General features: G+C 33.7%; 1 protein-coding gene across 1 annotated transcript; it reads left to right on the forward strand.

The window, feature by feature from the left end:
* The first annotated feature begins 578 nt into the window (after window positions 1-578).
* On the forward strand, window positions 579-14142 carry LOC148090302 (rho GTPase-activating protein 5-like). Its single transcript, XM_087813721.1, has 4 exons — window positions 579-1032; window positions 3740-3871; window positions 5496-5601; window positions 9936-14142. Exons 1-4 carry the CDS (start codon window positions 930-932, stop codon window positions 10261-10263), a joined length of 669 nt encoding a protein of 222 aa, XP_087669847.1. The 5' UTR covers window positions 579-929; the 3' UTR covers window positions 10264-14142.
* The last annotated feature ends 7066 nt before the right edge of the window (window positions 14143-21208 follow it).

Below are 21208 nucleotides of genomic sequence, written 5' to 3' on the forward strand. Positions count from 1 at the left end.
GACACTACCATGGTGAGGAAGAGAGAAGGTCCCCCTTATCTTGAGGGAGGGGTAGAAGTTTGGGCTTTCTTCTCAGCCCCTGCTGATACTTCAGGAATGTGAAGGGGCACCTTAGTTACTGCTGGGTAGAGATGGAATTCTACCTTACTTGGTTACCACTGATATATGTGAGGAGTGGTGGGTTCCATAGCATTTGGAGTAGAGCAGTTATAGTAAAAGAAATGTTTGTTTTGATTCCTATGTTGTACCTTTTCTAATTCTTTCACTAGAGAGAGCAGGCTTTTGTTGTTGTTGTTTTTCTGTGTGTTGTATTGTTTTTATTTTTTACCTTTGCTCATTAGTATTTCTAGGTTGCAGTTTCCTCTATTGCCAGGTCAAGGATATATAAGAGACAAAAAGAAAACCCAGGGAACTCACTGTCATGTTACTGAAGATCCAGGTTCACTAGCCAGCGCATCTTCGCCTCCACCATTCAGAGCTTTTTCATGTTTGTTTTTTATATATTGCATTCAGGAATTTGTGTTAAGTGGAAGGAATAGGAAGAAATGTGTCTTTTATTTGCATGGAACTGGATGTCCTAGGTCGTTTAAAATAAAAATACGTCTATAATAACTTTTTTTTTTTAATATGTCTTTATTGGTTACAGAAAGAGGAAGGGAAAAGGAGAGAGACAGAAACATCAATGATGAGAGAATCATTGATCCGTTGCTTCCTGCACACCCCCCACTGGGGACCGTGCCTGAAACCTGGACATGTGCTCTGATCAGGAATCAGACCTCGATCTTCTGGATCATAGATCAGTGCTCAACCGCTGAGTCACACCAGCTGGGCTATTAACAACTTATTTTTAATTTAATACTAGAAAATACTTATTCTTTAAAATATTCTACCACCATGTTTTTGTAAGTATCTAAGATGTGCATAAGGTTATGTATATTTCTTTTATTCTTTTAGGATTATGTACTGAAGGACTCTACCGTGTTAGTGGGAACAAAACTGATCAAGACAATATTCAAAAGCAGTTTGATCAAGGTAAGGTGATAATTCTATAAAATAAAATTACTGTTTTATTATTTTCCTTATTGAAATTTTATGATGGGAAGATTGCTTTTCATATGAAAACCTTTGAAGGATATAGATGTTGAAGGGAGAGTTTTGAAGTGGAATTAGAAGCATTTAATTGAAGAGACCACAGTGAGGAAACAGGAGAGCTACAAATCTATTACCGGAATTGGAAAAGTAGTAAATTGACTTATGACACATTGGCATCTTTGTGTGTCACAAATAGTACTTATTTAAAAATGTGATTTAAGAAATTTTTTCATGATATTGGGCCAACTAATTATTAGGAATAAAAACAGCTGAATACTCATATTACAGTAAATGCTATCTGAGCTCAAAGGTTCAAATGTAAAAAATGAAAACTATTAAGTACTAGGGAGAAAAATGAGTGAATATTTTTTATAGTCTTGGAGTAGGGAAAAGCCTAAACTTGATATCAAACATGGAAAGTATAAGCAAGATGATAAGTTGGACTACCTAAAAATGTAAAAATTCTGTATGAGACAGTGAGTTAAACATAAAGTCCAAAGACAAACTATAAATTTGGAGAAGGTACGGAATATCTATGCTAAGATTAAGGAATTCATATCAGAAGAAAGCAGCCAATATATGAAAATATGTGCAGCCTATATCAGTTATAAAGAAATAGACATTAAAACAACAAGATTGTATTTGTTTATATTATTATCAACGTGGAAAAGGTTGTTGGTAGGGTGTAGACAGCCAGTATTTTGTCTAGGTGCCTTTAGAATATCTATTAAAATTCAGGTACCTTTGCTAGATAAATTCAGCTTGTAAATATTTGTTACAGAAATCTTTGTGTGGGCATACAAAGCTCTACTTAAAAGGGCATTTATTGCAGCCTTTTTTGTAATATTTTTTAAAAGGAAGAGGGAGACCTGGCTGGTGTGGCTCAGTTGGTTTGGCATCCTCCCATGCACCAAAAGTCTGCCAGGTCAATTCCTGGTCAGGGCACATTTTCTGGGTTTCAGACTCAGTCCCTGGTGGGGGCCGTGCAGGAGGCAGCTGACCCTATGTTTTGCTCTCACGTCAATGTTTCTTTCTCTCCCTCTCATTTATTCTGTCTCTCAAAATCAATTTAAAGATATATTTTTTAAAAGTTTGTGCCCGTTTAACTGTACATTCACCCTTTGACAAAAGAATGCCACCAAAATTTAAAAAAAAAAGGAAGAGGGGACTACCCATGTGTTTATAAGTAGAATACTAGATAGCCGTATAAAATAAGTTAGATTTATGTGTGTTGAAATGGTAAAATGTCAGTTATCAAGTGATATGTGTTTGCCTTGCTTTGAAAGAATACTGTGTATATAGTATATTATTTCATTTTTTAAAAATATTGTAGAAAAACTGTTTAACCTTTATAATATTGGTATAGTTTTACTTCTGGTAACAAAGGAATAGTAGTAGTCAATACCAGGGCCTCTTGAATTAGACTTCCTGGTTTTGTTTTCTGGTTCTGCCACTTAATTTTCATAGTGCCCTGAGGAAGTTAATCTTTATTTCTTAACTTTTTCATATCTAGAATGGGAGTGATAAGAGTAATTATGAGGAATATTGAGAATAGTACCTATGAAGAATTTGCTGTGCCAGGCACTATAGTATATGTTTGCTGGGTGGCTATCATTACAAGGAATATAGCCTTAACAAATAATCTTTAGTATATAAAAAAGTTTATCATAACATCTTTATGTTTTTAAATGAAATAAATCTAAATGTTCAGTGATAGAATATTGTGTAAACTGTTAGATCTGGGGAATATTGTGTAGCCTTTACTATTTTTTATTTAGGGCAAAATACTGATGATTGGTGATTCTTTGTTAGGCTTTATTTGAGTTCTTAGTGCTATTCTTGCAAATTTTCTGCAATATTGAAATTACAATTAAATGTTACCCAGAGCCCAAAAAAGTTTTGAAAAGTTGCTTGTGAAATTTTAATAACCTTGGATAATGCCTTAAGAATGAAATCAATTATAAAATGTATATCTGATTTGTTTTTGTTGTGTTGTTTGTATTTTTAATGATCAGAAAGAGGCTGAAAGGAAACATATTAAAGTATAAACAGTGATTGTCTCATGGTGATGGAGTAATTTTTTTCCTTTCCGTGGTGTATATTTTTACATATTTTATCATTATTCATTATTTTATAATAAGGAAAAATGATTTTTAATAGAAAATTAACCTTATGATGCACTTAGTATGTTCCATTCTTGTTTTTTAAGTCAGAACTTCACTGTGTTTAAATTTAAACTTTTAAATAAAAAATTTAAGTATAATTTAAAAGGTGTAAATTTGAATTTGTATGCATAATTTCTATCTTTTGTCTTTCTGTTTCCCTGTGGTCTCTTTTAAATAGTTTATATAAACAAAATATTTTAAACATATATATTAGTAAAAGCTAACGTTCTTCAATATACTAATAGTCTAACAGCATTTTCTGTTGTAAAAAAGAAACACTCTTACTTGGTCTTCTTCCCTCACCCATATAGTTTATCTGTATTAAAACAGTGGAGGAGAGATGAATCAGCCTGTAAAGAAAGGTGGCTGATGAGAAGACTTAAATATCTTTGGATCTACAAGTACCTATTTAGCGTACTTCTTTAGTAACTTAAATTTTATTATATAAATTATAAATTAATCTTTTATTTTTTGTTTTATAGATCATAATATCAGTCTAGTATCAATGGAAGTAACAGTAAATGCTGTAGCTGGAGCTCTTAAAGCTTTCTTTGCAGATCTGCCAGATCCTTTAATTCCATATTCTCTTCATCCAGAGTTATTGGAAGCAGCAAGTAAGTATAAGCCTCCTTTCTTTGAGAGGGATGATGGGTTTTGTATATTGATACGTGTTAAAATCAGCCATGCTCTGGAATATGTAGCTAATAAAGATTCAGCTTACTAGCACTGTTTCTTAAAGGTATTTTTCTTTATAACATCAAGATATATAGCTATAACATCAGGAATCCCTTGGGTTGATCCCCAGGACTATTTAGTTTTTGTTAGTCTACCGGGTGACTCCATGCTCCTGGAGGTATGAAGATCATTGTACTAGAAATTTGAGAGTTGTGTTTTTAATTCAAACTCAGAGGCAAGAGAATTAAATAAACTTTTAAAATGAATGTATATATAATAAACTTCAATAAAACATTACTGTATTGTGTGTTAAATTTTTTTTAAATCAAATTAACTTTGGCCTCACATCTAAAGTCGCTTTTTGAAAAGTAAGGCAGGAAAAAGGAGTACTTGAAATTCAGTATTTATTCCTGCTTTGGCATCATTCATCCTGATATTTCTATTAAACAAATACTCATTTGTTACCTGGAAAAATGACATAGAAGATCTATTTAAGTATCAGGTAACTCAGTGCTTAATTCACATTTTCTCCTCAGTAGCTAAAATGAGTATTTTTAAGTATTTCTCTTTATTTCCTTTTGATTACAAGTCTTCAAGCTCTTTAAAATGAGACTACTTTCTTATAATTTTGACTATGTTAAAGTTGTTAGTTAATTTTCTCAAAAACCACAGTAAAAAACACAGTATATTGTCACAAGATGTAGTTGCCCTTACACAGACTTTCATATGTAAACTGGAAAAATGGTTCACTTGATAGCTTAGATTTTCTTAATGAACAATAGCCTCAGAATTTTCCTACTTAGGAAATTTTTTTGAGTACCGATTTAGAAGCAATCTGTGACAAATCAGATTTGTTAGTACTTGGTTATATTACGGTGAGTTGGTATGCAGATTGGCCTCCAGAGGAACCCATTGTTACTTTTGGAAGAATCAAATGAATGAGGAAGAGTAGTAAAGCACTCTTATCTCTTATTTATTGCAGAACCACATTTGAGTTACCCTGTTTCATAATTTGCATAAATTTGGAGAGTAACTGAATTAAATGCTTGTACTGCTTGTGAAGAAAGATTTTCAGTAAGCAAAGTATAAGTATAGGGTGTTGCTTTTAAATCAGGTATGCCAAATTCAGCCTGCCATCAGGTTTTTGTAGGTGTTTGCAAGCTGAGAATGGTTATTACACTTTTAAATGATTGAGCAAAATTAAGAGAAAAAGGAATATGGTGACACTTAAGAGCCTCACAGCTTTATAAGTCATTAATCGATTCTAAATTAATACCTAGTTATATAAATTGCTTGAGTAGATTGCTAATGTACTCTTTCCCATTTTACCATCTCTGAGTCACTTTGCACTTCGATGAGTAGCTTTATTTGCAAAAAGGCTATGGTGATAGGTGATAATGTGTTTTTAGCAGGTTCTTTAGAGCATTTTCTTTGTTTGTGTTTATCCTGATATGCTTCAAATACATTCTTGATTGTTTCTTTACAATAAGCATAGTAGGAAATTATGAGATATTTTTAAATGTATGTGTTTCACACAGTTTCCTTACTGCTTTAACTTTACAGAAATCCCAGATAAAACAGAACGTCTTCATGCATTGAAAGAAATTGTTAAGAAGTTTCATCCCGTAAACTATGACGTATTCAGATATGTAATAACACATCTAAACAGGTATTTTTATTTTTTTGCTTTTGCAAATAAAACACAGTACAAATTTCAAACATGTAACTTTATAAATTGGTAATTATAAAATAGAAAAAGGGACACAAATTTATTTAAGCATACAGTTAAATTTTCTCTAAATTATTTTTCTAGATTTTTAAAATAGATTTTTCATCAACTTGTTTAAAGAAAGGTATATGACTCTTTTAATGCATGTAATGATTAAATAAATAGAAAGTGTGGTAAATACATTTTTTTTTTATTATCCCTGTTATTAACAGTTCTCTTTTGTAGAATCTTAGAATTTTAGGTATAAAATAACACTTAGATAATTTACCAAATCAACTTATTTGAAGTTGGAAAAATTGAGGTTTAAAGAAGAAAATTATATATGCTTCATGTCACATAATTAATAAATGACGCATGACTGGAATCCAAGTCTTATTAAGAGGTTCCATTTGTTTTTTTTCTATCACACTGTGTTGCTTTTGTGTATCTAGCTTATTTTGTTGGGATATTTGATACAATTAAATTTATCAGAAACTTGAATTCAGATTACTGTCCACCTTGACTGTTGCCTTAATGTAGGACATTAATCCTATATTAACAACCCTAAATATATTACGCTTCAAGTTTATGCTCTTGTTTAAGATACTCCTCCAGATGCCATATATTGAGTGAAAGGCAGTATTATGTAATAGCTTAAATCTCTGGACTGTGGAATCAAACAGGCTTGGTTTTGAAACATTTTTTGTTCTGTGACCTTGTGCAAATTACTTACCTTTGCTAAGTCTTGATTTTCTCAACTATGAGAAGAACGAGATTCACAGAATTGTTCTTGGGACTGAATAGAATAATTAGTATTTGTATTAATTTTTTTAATAATCTATTCATAATATTTTCTGCTGACATTTTTATGAATTGAATGGTAGGATTTTTTTTAACTAATAATTTCAATGCCCAAACCAAGTACATTTCAGCTTGTACCTTTTAGAAGAGAATATGAACCAATGTTTAAAGTTTGTTACTATCATAGAAAAAAATTATATTAGCATTTCTAGTACCTAGTGTCTGAGGTTTCCCTCCCTGAGAAAATACCAGTATACACAGTATTGCAGTATAATTAGTGGAATTTCCTCTTTTGAAAATTACCATGCAAGATGATTGTGGTAAAATAGATGTGCACAGGATACTATAGGAGACCCTACCCAATAAGGAATATAAAGATGATTTGTGAACATAGTGTTGTCTGGCCTGATCAAAGTGCTGAAATAAGAATTGTACTTCATTAAAAAGTGTAGGGCGCCCTGCTGGCATGGGTTAGTGGTTGAGCATCGACCTATGATCCAGGAGATCGAGGTTCAATTCCCAGTCAGGTCACATGCACGGGTTGCGGGCTCCATCCCTGGCAGGGGATGTGCAGATGCAATGGATCAATGACTATCATCATTGATGTTTCTCTCTCTCTCTCTCTCTCTCTCCTGCTCCCTTCCTCTCAATGAAATCAATAAAAACATTTTTTTTTTTTTTAAAGTGTAGGGAAAAGGGTGAAAGAGGGGAAGAGCATGTTTAAAGAATCACAGTGCTAGTCCACCATCAATATTATTTTACACACTTACTGTGTTTGGTTCCGGTGATACGACACAGGCAAAAGCGTATTTGTTGAGGAACAGCAAAGAGGCCTATGTGATTTAAGCAGAGTGAAGAAAGGACGGAGTAATAGAGAAGGTCAGAAAGGGAAGAGGGACGGTGCCATATCATATGGGGCAGCACGACAACTAGCTTTAGTTCTCACAATGTTTTACTGACAAAATAAGGATGCTTTTCATGTATGTATGTCTCTACGCACACTGTGGAGTTCAACTGACATTGACTGGGAGGAGAGACAAGACTTTCTCAATGAAAATAGCATCGCGTGTTTGTTACTCTGAGTGATTATGGGGAACCACTGGAGAGTAGAACAGAGAAATAACATCAGGCTTAATTGGTTTTTTTTTTAATCCTCACCCAAGGGTATGTTTAGAGAGAGGAAGGCGGGGAGAGAGAAAGAGAAACATTGATGTGAGAAACATCCATTCATTGCCTCCCATATACACCTCAACCAGGAATTGAACCTACAACCTTTTCAGTGCACGGTACTACACTCCATCCAACTGAGCCACCTCGCCAGGGTCAGACTTAAATTTAAAAGGAATACTCAACTAGATTGTAATGGCTACTACGTGTGCCAGGTACTCTTGTAAGTGCTTCGGATAGGATAGCAGTGAATAAAGCAGTCACCTGTTTGATGGAATTTAAATTATGGTATAGGAAATAAATTTATATATAAAATGGATGATTGACAAATTACGAAAATTAATCTATGTGGTTATTTGATTATATTCTCTCACCCTCAATATTTAGTGAGTTATTGCTTGAAACCATTTTTTTCTCCTAATTATTTTTTCTTTTTATTCTTCTCTCACTGCTTTAGTTTAGGTTTTATCACTTTTCTTTTAGGAAACTTGTTTCTTTATAATTGAGCTCTCTCCAATTAATATCCTATACTAAAGAAAAAATCCAAACTGTTTAACATTAAGTTGGTCTAGTTCTAACTTCTTCAGTTAGATTTCCTTTTCTTTTCCCCCATGCACATGCCAAGTAAATGCCACTGTATTAAACCAGAAGTATCAATTTGTGGCTGTCCCTTATAACATCTTAACATGACTGCTTCAGTCTTTCTCAAAATGCAGTCCTCAAAGCAGCAGCAGCAGCATCACCTGGGAACTTGTTAGGAATACAAACGATCAGGCCCCACATCATGTGTAGCCTTCTTCAGTTTGTTTCAGCAAGCACTCCAGGAGGTACTCATACACACTGAAGTTAAGATAACCACAGTATTGACTAAATTACTCGTCCTTCCTATCATTTTTTACCAACACTCATCACCCTGGACCCAATTCACATATCACCTCTTCCCTGGCCACCCTCAACTCTTAATTGATTTGATACCTCTTCTTTCTGCCTTTCTTTTTTTTAAATATGTTTTTATTGACTTTCGAGAGAATGGGAGGGAAGAGGAGAGAGAGAAACATGGATCATTGGCTGCCTCCTGCATGCCCCCACTGGGGATCAAGCTGCCAACCTAGCATGTACGCTGACCTGGAATTGAATTGGCAACCTTTTGGTACATGGGACGACACTCTGCCGCACCGGCCAGGGCTCTTCGTACTTTTTGATTCAAGTTAGACCTGATGCCTGTACCTTTATGTCTTTCAACTTTATAGATATTTTCAGAATCTATACTTGCCTGCTGCATAAAAACACCTAACCAGGCCCACTATATTTTAACAAAAGGTTGATTTTATTCTGAATATTGTAATTCAGTGTCTTAACAAAGAGCAATAAACTTTTACCATAGCACACATGTTTTTTGAGCACATATTTACCTTAGGTGAACAACTCCCTTGTTGGGGGCTTTAACTTTTTTGATGTGCAAATTTAAGTATAACATTTTCTGACTACCTTGCATACCAGGTTATTTCTTTATGTGTAAAATGAGAGGGTTGGATAAATACCTAAGATTCCTTCTCAATTTAATAATTTTGAGTTACAATTCTGGATTTACCTCTTATGTTTCTTGTTATAGATGATGGTAGAAGTGCTTGCTTACATACTTAAAGGACTGAATGCAAACGCGTTAATAATGTTCATTTATACTTTTATATTTATTTATGTTAATATTGTTAAATTAATGAATTTTAAAGTGGAATGTGTTTCTGTGAACTGAGGATTAGCTTTCAAATTAAATTTGTAACAATGTACGAGATATTTAATGATTGAAAAGGTGGGTTTTTGAACACTAGAAACTTAATTTTTTTGAAAGTTGAAAGTCTAGGTTGGAGGATATGATAAAGTAATTTTTCCAAAGTTCAAAGTTTTATTTTTCCAAGGTTCAGAGAGATGGCATACTATGATTTGTCCTTTCATCTCATAGTAGTCAAGGAATTTAGATGTGCAATTAGAATTTTCTGTTACTGTTGTCAGAAATTCATCAAAATTTGTCATGCGTCCTTACCTTAAGGAAAAGGTTTTTTCACATAAGGTGGCTTTTATGAATAAATTATAAAACCCCAAGCTACGACATTTTTAAAAGGCTACCTTTGATTCTTATAAGGAATGGATTTTACTTCTGTCTCCTGTTATTGGAATGTAGTTGAAGATAGAATGCACAAGAAGAATGTTTTAAATTTAAAGTTAAAAGGTAAAACTAAATCATCTGAGATCAATTCCAGCTCTAGGATATTTTAATTGTAATGAGTTTTAATTGGTTTTCTAATTGTTTTTTCCTATTATAATTTCAGGGTTAGTCAGCAAAATAAAATCAACCTAATGACAGCAGACAACTTATCCATCTGTTTTTGGCCAACCTTGATGAGACCTGATTTTGAAAAACGAGAATTTCTGTCTACCACTAAGATCCATCAATCTGTTGTGGAAACGTTCATTCAACAGTGTCAGTTTTTCTTTTACAATGGAGAAATTGTAGAAATTGTAAATACTGTGGCTCCTCCACCACCTTCAAACCCAGGACAGTTGGTGGAACCAATGGTACCGCTTCAGTTACCACCACCACTGCAACCTCAGTTAATACAACCACAGTTACAGACGGATCCTCTTGGTATTATATGAGTAGGAAGTGATTGCAGACAGCCTGAAAATGGACAAAAAGCAAATCTAGACATGCATGTTTCAGGGTTCAGTAGTATACTTCATGTTTCTTACAGATTCAAAATAATGAGACATTTTCGCTTTGAAATATATGGTATTCCTTATTCATTTACATTACAAATCTAAGACCATGTGATAAGCATGACTGAAGAGGTTTAATTTTTATAAACAAAAATAGCTATAAAATACAAAACTGCTGTTGCATGCAACCTTATTGCAATCAGTATATCATTCCTGTGGCATTTTCTGTCACATTATATTGTGAATAAAATTTTTCTATAGAAATTAAATGATTTAAAAGCTCACATATTTGAAACATTTAATGCTTTTCAGCCTGCTTTATGGCTGGTTTTGTTATTTGATGTGCTAATTTGGGCAACCTAATTTACATTTTAGCAGTCTGTGTAGATAATTAAAAGCCCAGTTAAGTGTTTTATAATTTCAGGCTACTTATGCCATGCTTGGGATGTTTGAAAGAAAGAAGAATACACTTAACATATTTCTGCACCTTCATCTTCACTGCTAAGTAAACCTGTGGATGATATGATGAGGGGTAAATGACCATATTTCTTGTATACACATACCAAGGACACGCTTGTGGCTAAAGTGAATTGATAATGTTGTGCAAAGGATAGTTGTCACCAACTCATTTCTTTATGGTCCATAATAAAATAAACATCTTGTATACTGTTAATTCTATAAACAGATGCATGTTTAAAAGATCTATGATGGTCTTGTAATCTTAATCTAATATATTTTAGATATTTTAATTTTTTCCCTCTTGGGAAATACATTTAGTATAGTGTAGAAAATACTTCATGACATTTTCATATAAGGTTATATAACTTTTCATACATAAACATGAAATTTGTTGTAGAAAATTCTTTAAACCAAACATTTTAATCTAGGACTTCAATTTAATCTGTTTCTTGAATCTATTTTTATGTGGCCCTTAAAAACATATCCAAAAATCCATTGCTAATATAGCAATAAAAATACTTTGGGTACTGACAGCCTCTTTGGAGTGTGTATATGTATAATTGCAAACTTGTATTCATATTCTTTTCTGTGATATGTTGTACTAAAATCTAAAGTGTCTTTTGCACCATTTTAAAACCAGTTTTTTCCTTTGATGTTGGTACCAGATTTGCCATAAGTGACTGCTGCTTCTGGGGTTAAACATTTTGTTAGTGAAGATACATCAGAACACTAAATTATGGATAAAATTTTCAGAATAGGTGGCATAGGTAAATTTTATTAGGCTTTATTGAAAATTTGTTCATTATCATACCATTGCCATTTTTTTCTGAATAGGAAAAAAAAAGTTTGTTTTTCATTGCTAGGTTATATTTTGTGTAGTAAAGAGAAAATTCTTTGGTCAGTGTTGTAATCTTTATTCATACTACAATTTTAAGGTTGTCTTATGTGTATTATAGTAAATAGACAATTTTGAGATTCCAGGTTCTTAAGAGTTTGATTTGCTCCATTTTTTCCTAAAATAAATGTCGTCTTTCCCAACTGTTATGTCCTAGGTATTGTACTTCTAATTTTAACTTCAGAATCAAGATGTCGACATGAACCAGGCTGCTGTTGAAGTACATGTATATTATAAATTATCTTATTTGTGTTACACTCTTACATGTTATTATCTTTTCTAAGAAAACAAAGTCCCTATTATTCCTATTGCAAAGCACACAGGAATTAAGAAAGTACAGTAATTTTTAAAAAGAAAAATCCGGTAAATGTAGTATTCTTAACTTGTTCTATATTACTTATACCTGTTGTCTATATAGCTTTAATTTATAGCTGTCAGTTTAACATTGGCATGTTTGGCAAAGAAAATTAAACTTTAAGAGTTTTATAAACTGTTTCTAGGTTGCTAAAGAATTTATTTTTCTACTATATATGGTATAGACAAAGCTCAAAACTATGTACAGGAAAAAAGCCTGACTGTTTCTTTGGAAGTAGGCTGAAAAGAGAATTTTCAGAACTGTTTGTGTCTTCAGTTCACTCTCATAACTTGGTTATTGTAATATGTGAATCCCAGTTTATTTAAGCTATTCTCTTTTATACTGTGTTAATTTAACTTACATGTGCATTTAGTATCATCTTTGTTATTAAAACTAGCATTTATCATTTTCTACATTAACTACCTTACTTACACCTTCCCTAAAACTTATCTCCACTTTTCTATGCATTCTCTAATTGATTTGAAAATCTTCATAGTGAATCATTCAAAGGTCTACATTTGGTTCAACTAACTAGTAGGTTACAGTTAATTGAAAATTAAAGTGCGGTTTAAAGCTCAGTCTGTTACACTGAATTGATTGTGTTTGTTTTGCCAAGGGTTTAGAAAATGTTTTTAAATATTAGAAAAATAATTCTAAGAACAGAATAATATAATTAAACTTTTTTTCTGGTAAGTTACTGGAAGGTTTCATCATTTAGGGACATATATATGAGACTTCTTAAAGGATGAAAAGAATATTAGTCTCATAATTGTGGGTAAGCATTAAGGCATTATATTTTACAATTTTAAATAAAATTCCATCTACACACATGTTGCCATTGTTTCATTTAAGCTTGTAGTTATAGTATTGTACATAACAGTATTTAGATTAGTAATATGAAGAAATATAGTGGTACTTTTTCAAATTTTCAGTAGATTTATTGGAAGTCAAATGCTGTTCAACAGACAATTAGGATATATAATTAATTGTAGAACATAATTTCAGGCACAATATATTTCTATTTGAAATGGTATTTGTTAGTAGTGCTATTTTCCCCCTAATATTTGCAAATACTGTAGGTAATAGCAATCTAACTTAGCTGAATAGCAGCTTTTATTTTTCCATACTGTTTGTAAATAATGTAGACATTTTTTTTGAAGTACTGGAATTTAATTTCTAATATCTCTTAGATATAAACGAAAGGGAAAAATTGGAATAAGAACTTAGGCCTTAGCTTTACATGGTGATTTTTAGTTTTTTATACAGTAATAATTGTGATGCTATTTGTCAACTGGATATAAATATAAATATATATATATATAATTTTTAAAAGTCAAAAGTGCTTTGTTTTTTGTTTATAATTAATATCATTTTGTGCTTTACCCACAGGATGCTTTAGTAAATTAAATATCAGTGAAGCTTCTGTATAAAGAGTTCCCTGAATAAAACATTAAGAAGCTGTGTGACTTTAAGTTGCTTCTGATTTTACCAGTTCATTGGTAAAAATCAACTAATTTTTTGTGCATAAAATAGGAAAATAAAAATAAATTGATGTCAATATGATGAAAGTATTAGGGAAGTAAATTACTGAGTTTTTACTGTACTATGAGAAGAGATTGAAAGTTCATTCTGGATGTATACATACAGATGAAAATTCATTTTTAAAATGTTCAGGAAAACAAAATTGTACAGATTTGTAAGACTCAAATGTTACCTGGATCTGAATTTTAAGCTGTGGCTGGGCATTCTTATGAGCCACTAGAAATATTTTGAAACCTATTCTAGTTTATAGCAGAGCTGCTTACATTGAAGAATATTTTTGTATTCTCTTTATGATTTATGAATATTAAGCTAAGCTTCATGGGTGTATGGCATCAGATTCTATGGATCTAGTGAGGTCTGTTTGACTTGGATCTTTGTGTGTGCTTATCTTGAATTTAATCATTTTGACTAAGTACCTTAATTCTTAGACTGAACAATTTCTGATCTGTTTCAATACTTATGGGACATATTTAATTTTTTTATTGTATTTGAACTCTTGAAGTTCTTAGTAGCTTTTTCAATTTATCAAGTGTCTGAAAATAAAATTTTCTAAGATTTAATAAGGGAAGGAACTACTCTTCAAAATTAATTCCTTACTGTAAGTAACATCTGTGAGTGGTTGTGAAGACTCGTGTAAGCATTATTAGCTCATATCCAATACCCAATTACTGGATAACGATATTGGGTATGAGATATTAATGTGATCTCATAATGTGATAATGGGTTATTAATTGTTATCCAAGTACCATGATTCAGTTATTACCAAGTTTAATATATAAAATTATAAGCCTTGGAATTACTGCCGTGCTGGCCGTTCTGGTTTTTGTCATCGTTACCATAGTAAGGAATACTAAGTCTTGCAATATATGAACTTTAACTTTCAGTAGTTGTCAAGGAGTTTGTAGTTTAGAAACAACTTAATTTGTTTATTCCTACAGTGAAGATTTTCTCTGTTTTATTTGCTTGAAGTGGTAAAAATTATTATGAACAAATTAAGAATGGCTCTCTTAATATTGTCTAATTTTTAGTTAAGAATTTCTTAGTGTTGCCCTGGCTGGTTTGGCTGAGTGGTTAGTTGTGTCGGCCTGTGGACTGAAAGGTCCCGGGTTCGAGTCCAGACAAGGGCACTTAGCTCGGTTGTAGGCTCCATCCCTGGCCCCGGCCGGGGCTCGTGTGGGAGGCAACCAGTTGATCCACATCTATGTCTGTGGCTGCCACGCTCCAAAAGCAATGGACAAAATACCCTCGAGTGAGGATTAAAAATAAAAGCATTTAAAAAAAATAATTGTAGTGTTATAACCTATTTTTTCAAATTTATTTCTATTTTATGTTAAATCTTAATCCAATATAAGTGATGTAGGTTTAGCAATTAACCTATTTAATCACCACTTTACTAATTCATTTAAATTAGTTTTAATTATGTATTTGTACTCACCAGATCATGTTCTTGTGACCTTGAAATGAATATTTTGTCCTAATTAATATTTTTAGGTACTTGCCAGTTTTTAAAATATTTTAACCAGTTTTAGATTTGGAGCTCTTAGTTTCCTTTCCTCTAAATTCTTTGTATTTCATTTTATTCAAATAAGTGTCTTTGTAGGTGTTTAGTGAAGCCAACGTATATTTAGTACCCTAAAATGATAAGGAAAATTAGAGCCATGCACATTATTCTTACTGTTACTATTTTTGTGGGAGTTGGGTTATTTTAAATGTGTCACTGAAAAGATTTAAAAAAAACAACAATCTAGCTATCCAAGAGAATGTCGTCTTTAGATACCCCCTCAGATTTACTTCTTTGAAATTTCCAGATTTTTCATCTTTGTTGGCACTTGGTATGTAGAGAGAAACGATTACCAGCAATATACTTTTAAAATAAAAACTAAATCCAGTTCTTTAATTACAAAATAGTTGGCTGATTCCTGGCTTAGACTGTTAGTAAAATTAAATCTTCCAAGTTTTATCCATTTGGAATAATTTATAATAGGTTAACTCAAAATAAGATAGGTAAAAATAAAGTTTTACAAAGGATGATGATAGTTGCCTTCTATTTTTACCACCTTTTTTTCCAAAGGAAATCATCTTTTAGTTGGTGGTAATGAGTAAATGTGCAGAGCTATGTGGAATAGTTAATAGTTTTAAAAGATGGTAATAAGTTATTAAAACATTGCATTTGGAAGATGGGCCTGGTGACGTAATTGTATATATCAGAATGGGATTGCTTTCACAGTCTTATTTGTATTTTTTAAAATATGTCTTTATCGATTTCAGAAAGAAGTGTAGGGGAAGAGGGAGAGAGAAACAAGCAGAGAAATGACCCCTACTGGGGATCAGGCCCGCAACCTGGGCATGTGCCCTGACCGGGAATCGAACTGCGATTTGGATCATAGGTTGCTGCTCAACCACTGAGCCACACCCAACTGGGCTATATGTATTCTTAAGGATCATTTAAAGTAATATTTTTGAGGACCATAATTGCATCTCCACACACTACAGGTTGTGATTAATATAGTAAATTTATCAAATTGTGGCATAGATTAATGAAGTGATTAATGTTTTTACGCTAGTCTGAAAATACCAAAATCATCTCTATAGTGATCTAGAAGAATGTGACCATTATTTAATGGATGGTCTCTTCAAAGTGTGGGTCTCTGCTTTTGAAATCTTTGTGGCTGTTTTTAGACTATTTAAGTGCTATATGAGGCAAATCTTAACAGATTCAGACAAGTTTAAACAAGTTCGTTCAGCTAAAAATGGCCTTAGAAGTTTTAATGTACCAGCTGAGTGTGTTTCTGTTTATAGCAGTGGTTTTCCAAACATCAAAATCACTTGTGGGAACTTTTTAAGAAAAGCTATCCAGAAGCCACCTAACTACAGTATGTGAGTCGAGGTGCAAGAATAAGCAATATTTGCCCAATTACATGCGTACACATTGCATCTTGGGAGAACAAAAGTTTCTGAAAGAAAGTGTATGGTTAGGGTTAATTACATAGAACCTTGGCATTCAAATTTAAACTGTGATAGTTACTAAGCAATTTTATAGTAATAAATTGTAATAATCTTATCAAACGTTTTTTCATGGCAGAGATCTAGGGCATAGTCGTAAGAACACTTTTAATGTTATTTTCTAGAAAATTTAACTGTTTACAATTCCCTCCTCCCCCTGATTAAAAGGGTTCTGCCAAAAAAATAGAAAGAGGGAAAATGGTGATAAATGAATAGGGCAAGGAACTGGAGGAGAGTAGTTTGCATTGCAAAATGTTTTTAGTATTCTAATATAACTGTACATCCTGAGTTTTCCATTTTCCCCCCACTTTAATATTTGCCTTACAAACATAGAGTTCATGAGATGTAGGTCACACCATATAACAACATAGAAAAGCAGTATAACTTTCAAAAGCCATGTTTTTAAAGGCATCGATGTGATGTGGAAATAAGGTCTAAAATAGACAGTCTCACAGAGGGTAGAACTATTCAGAGGTTAGTGGAAGATCAGAAACCTTTTTCCCCAATTTCCTTTGCAGAATTGGGCTCAGTCTGGGGATCTGGATTTGATCCAGGCAGAGAGCCATGTTAAGGGAAAGAGCTATGCTCTTAATGATTGATTAGGGTCAGAGTGACAAGTTTGGAGTTTTGAAAGAATAACCAGTCTCAAGATATTTGTTAAGTGTTGAAGTTTAGTGAAGCTAAAAAAGCTAAGCTGAACATTTCTGAAAGGCAGAGCTAAATCCCTTGTAGTCTTTCATACTTGAGGAAACAAAAGCCCAGGTTCTTAACAGAATTTTCTAGGTCCATACCCTAGGAACAGGGATGAGTTGGGCTAAATCTTACCAAAATTCTTAACTTTGCCTAACGGGGAAGGAATTGTCTCAGAACCTCTGCAGTTCTTTTATACACAATAACCAGCAGAAAATTTTAAAATCACTAGATCTGTGAAGCAACAATCATGAATGACTTAAAGAGGAAGAGGTAAGAATAGTTGATTCAGTGATGTATATATAGATTGTGGAGTTAAAGAATGACTTGAATAATGATTTAATGTGGAAAAAAATGAAAAGGTTAACAGATGAGTGAAGATGTTCAAGTTTTTTAGCCTGGCAAGCGTGGCTCAATGGCACCAAGGGTCACCAGTTCAATTCCTGGGCAGGGCACATGCGGAGGTTGTGGGCTCAGTCCTCAGAAGGGGGTGTGCAGGAGGCAGCCAATATTGATGTTTCTCGCTCATCAATGTTTCTATCTTCCTCTCTCTAAAAATACAACATTTTAAAAATTTTTTAGTTTGTTTTAGAAGGACATTCTAGAACTGGGGGGTGGGGGGAAGGGGAGGACACATTAAAAACTCCCTAGATGAGGTAACAGATTGCACCAGAAAACAAGATGAATGAACTGGAAGACGAGGTTATCAATAGGTAATAATGAAAGAGGATATGTTCGCCCTAGCTGGCTTGGCTCAGTGGTTAGAGTGCCCGCCCGCAGACTGAAGGGTTCAGGATTCAGTTCTGGCCAAGGGCACCTACCTTGGTTGCGGGCTTGATACAATACCTGGCCCTGGTCTCTTGATTTGTGCTGGAGTGCGGGAGGCAACCAATCCATCTGTCTAACTCGTGTTTCTCTTTTCCTTCCACTCCTTCTGAAAGGCAATGGAAAAAAAATATCTTCCTGTGAGGATTGAAAAAAAAAAGATATGTTCAAAATGTCTTAATGTGTATTTGGAGTCTTGGAGAGGGGAGAGAGAATGGAGCAGGAACAATGAAGAATTACGGCCAGCAATTTTCCAAAGTTGATGAAAACCCACAGATTAAAGTTCAGCCAATTCCAGTCAGACAGACTGAAATGTAAGAAACTACACCTAGGTATCCATGGCAAAAATGGTGAAAAAGAAAAGGCACATTGCCTTCAATTGAGCACCAATAAGACTGAATTGATACCTCAGTAGAAATAATTAAGAGCAGAATACAATGATGGAATGACATCTTTAAAGTGCTGAGAGTGGGGAGAAATGACAATGAAAAGGTTCTGGGGGAATAAAGATTGTTCCAGACAAAAGCTAAGGTACTTTGTCACCAGTAGGCCTTCAGTAACCAAAAGCAGGAAAGCAGAAGAGGTCCTCAAGCAATTTTCTATTACTGAGATTTCCAACAGTTTCATTCCTGAGGGACTCAGCATTAAGTCTTTTATATTCCCTCTAAAACCTATAAGGTTTGGAGTTCTTAGTATCAGGTAAAAACACCAAGTATAGGCTGTGAGATCCTTGAGACTAGCCTACCTCTTCCAGCAGCTCTGATAGACATTTAATGACAGCCCCAACCACCTACAGGCGGCTATGGAAAGAGTTGAAAACATAAAGGCTAAGGTGGATAAAGTAGGAAAGACTTCACTTACCAGTCAGTAGTCAGGTTTCTTTGAAGAATTCATATACAAGACAAACAGTATGTGTGGTAATTGTGACCAGACCCTTCATTCAGAAGGGGACATTTAGTATCAGAGAGCTCATACTGGGGAGAAACAATATAGTAACTGGAAAAATTCAAGTAAACACCTCAGTGAAGATCTCCAAACATTCAAGAGAGACTGGAAAGGCCATCAACCACAAGTCTGTTTCCGGTATGAAATTCCGGTGTACACTGAGCTGTGACTTGTGGGTGAAGGCTTTTCCATGGGCACTGCATTCAGATGGCTTCTTGCCAGTGTGAATCTTCTGAACTTCACTCAAAATTGACAGGTGAAGGCCGCCTCAAATTCAATACACCTATAGGTCTCTTTCCAGTGTGAGCATTACAGTGTACAAAGGTAAGTGATACTTTGGTGAATGCCTTCCCATACTTAATGCATGTATAAGTGATGGTATGTTAGGTCCAAGATTAGATTATAAAAAACTGGTTTTCCCTCTTGGGCCTCCACTATATCTATGATGATCTCTCACTCTGAGGGAAGCAAATCATATTGTTAGTGGCCCTATGGAAGGTCTTGCATGGTGAGGAACTAAAGTCTGGTTAGCAACTAGAGAAACTATAAGGCGTACCAATAATTATGAGCATGAAAAATGATTCTCCTTCCCCAACTGACAGTTTGAATGAAATATCACCAGAGAATCTCACCAGACCTACCTACCCAGCTAAGCCATTCCCAGATTCCTTTCCCTCAGAAATGTGATGAGTCTTTCGAACTGCTGAGTTGGGGGGTAATTTATGCAGCAATAGATAATTAGTACAATTGTACATTAAAGGTCATATTGGGGAGGTAGGTTCTTTGTGAATGTGATGATTGTACGTTCCCTTCACTTTGAAGCCACAACTCCCAAGTGTATCAGAAAATTCACAGTGAAACTAAAACGATACGTATGCTTTGAGTGAGAAAACAAGTGCTAGATTAAATCATATATATTAGAAAACTCACTGAAGTGAAAACTATTTCTACTAAATGAGAGTGTCTTCATGGATAAATCTGTCTTAAATATATATCAGAGAATGTATATTAGAGACCTTACAAATGTGCTGACTGGTAATTCTAGGAAATACCACAGCAGCATCAGCAGATTCAAAAAGGAGAAAAGTTCTGTGTATGTGTGTGTAGGAAAGAAAGCCCTTGGAATATGACTAGAGTAGTCATCTTGAGTCACCATTAATGCACTGACTATGGGAAGGCCTTTGAATCAGCTTCTAGTATGTATCAGAGAATTCATAAAGAAAATCTGTTTCTTCAGAGTGAGAAAGTTGCTCACAGAATCAGATGAAATTGCACATTACAGTCTTTATATAGCCCCCAAAATATATGAATATTCATGAATATATTGAAAAAAAAAAAATATATATATATATATATATAAACACTACCAGAACCCTCATTCCTTCTTTACCTTCAATAGTCGATGAGCTCAGGGCTGAAACAAAAAGTTTAAAAAATGTTTCTAAGAATTTAAAACTATTTCAGATAATCTTTTCCAAATTTCAGCAGTATTTGATTAGATATATATTTAGTGCTGATTTCAGTTATACTGTTACTCTAACTCCATGTTGAAATAAATAATACAGCTTTACAGAGTCATCAGATAATATATTGGCATTTAAGGATTGCTCACTGGCAGAGTGTTAAGTATGAGGACTGATTTTACTAAACTACCTATTTCATACTCTTGGCTCCCGTTTGTTGTGTGCTGTGTCCTGATTTCAAAGATGTTACATAATTTGGTTGCAAACAAAGGTACAGTTTTTTCAGAACATACTTATGTGAATTGATATTCTCTGTATTAATCAGAACACAGAAGCAGCGTAAGTATAGAACTGAACTTGGGGCTACATCTTTCAACTATCAAACCCAACAAAAGTGATTTTGTTTTTGCCAGACACACCATCTATTGCAGTCTAACCTTCTTTTTTGAACGTCTCCCATCTTGAACAATTCAGTTCTTGACCAGGTTGTTCATAGAAAAAAAAAAGTCTCTGTTGTGGAACTAAACTTCGGTTTTTGACTTGACAACCCTTTCAAGCTGATACCTCAGCCTGACGAAAAGCGTCTCTCAGGCACCACAGGAGAGAATGCTTTTGTTGCTGGTGAAATCGTGATTAGCACAATTTTAAAACATAAAGAGGCCATCAAGAGTGCTAACGTTGCTAAGGGTATGGAAGAAATAACGGTCA

The sequence above is a fragment of the Miniopterus natalensis genome, unplaced genomic scaffold (assembly GCF_054644295.1).
Source record: "Miniopterus natalensis isolate mMinNat1 unplaced genomic scaffold, mMinNat1.hap1 Scaffold_258, whole genome shotgun sequence".
Taxonomy (NCBI): Eukaryota; Metazoa; Chordata; class Mammalia; order Chiroptera; family Miniopteridae; genus Miniopterus; species Miniopterus natalensis.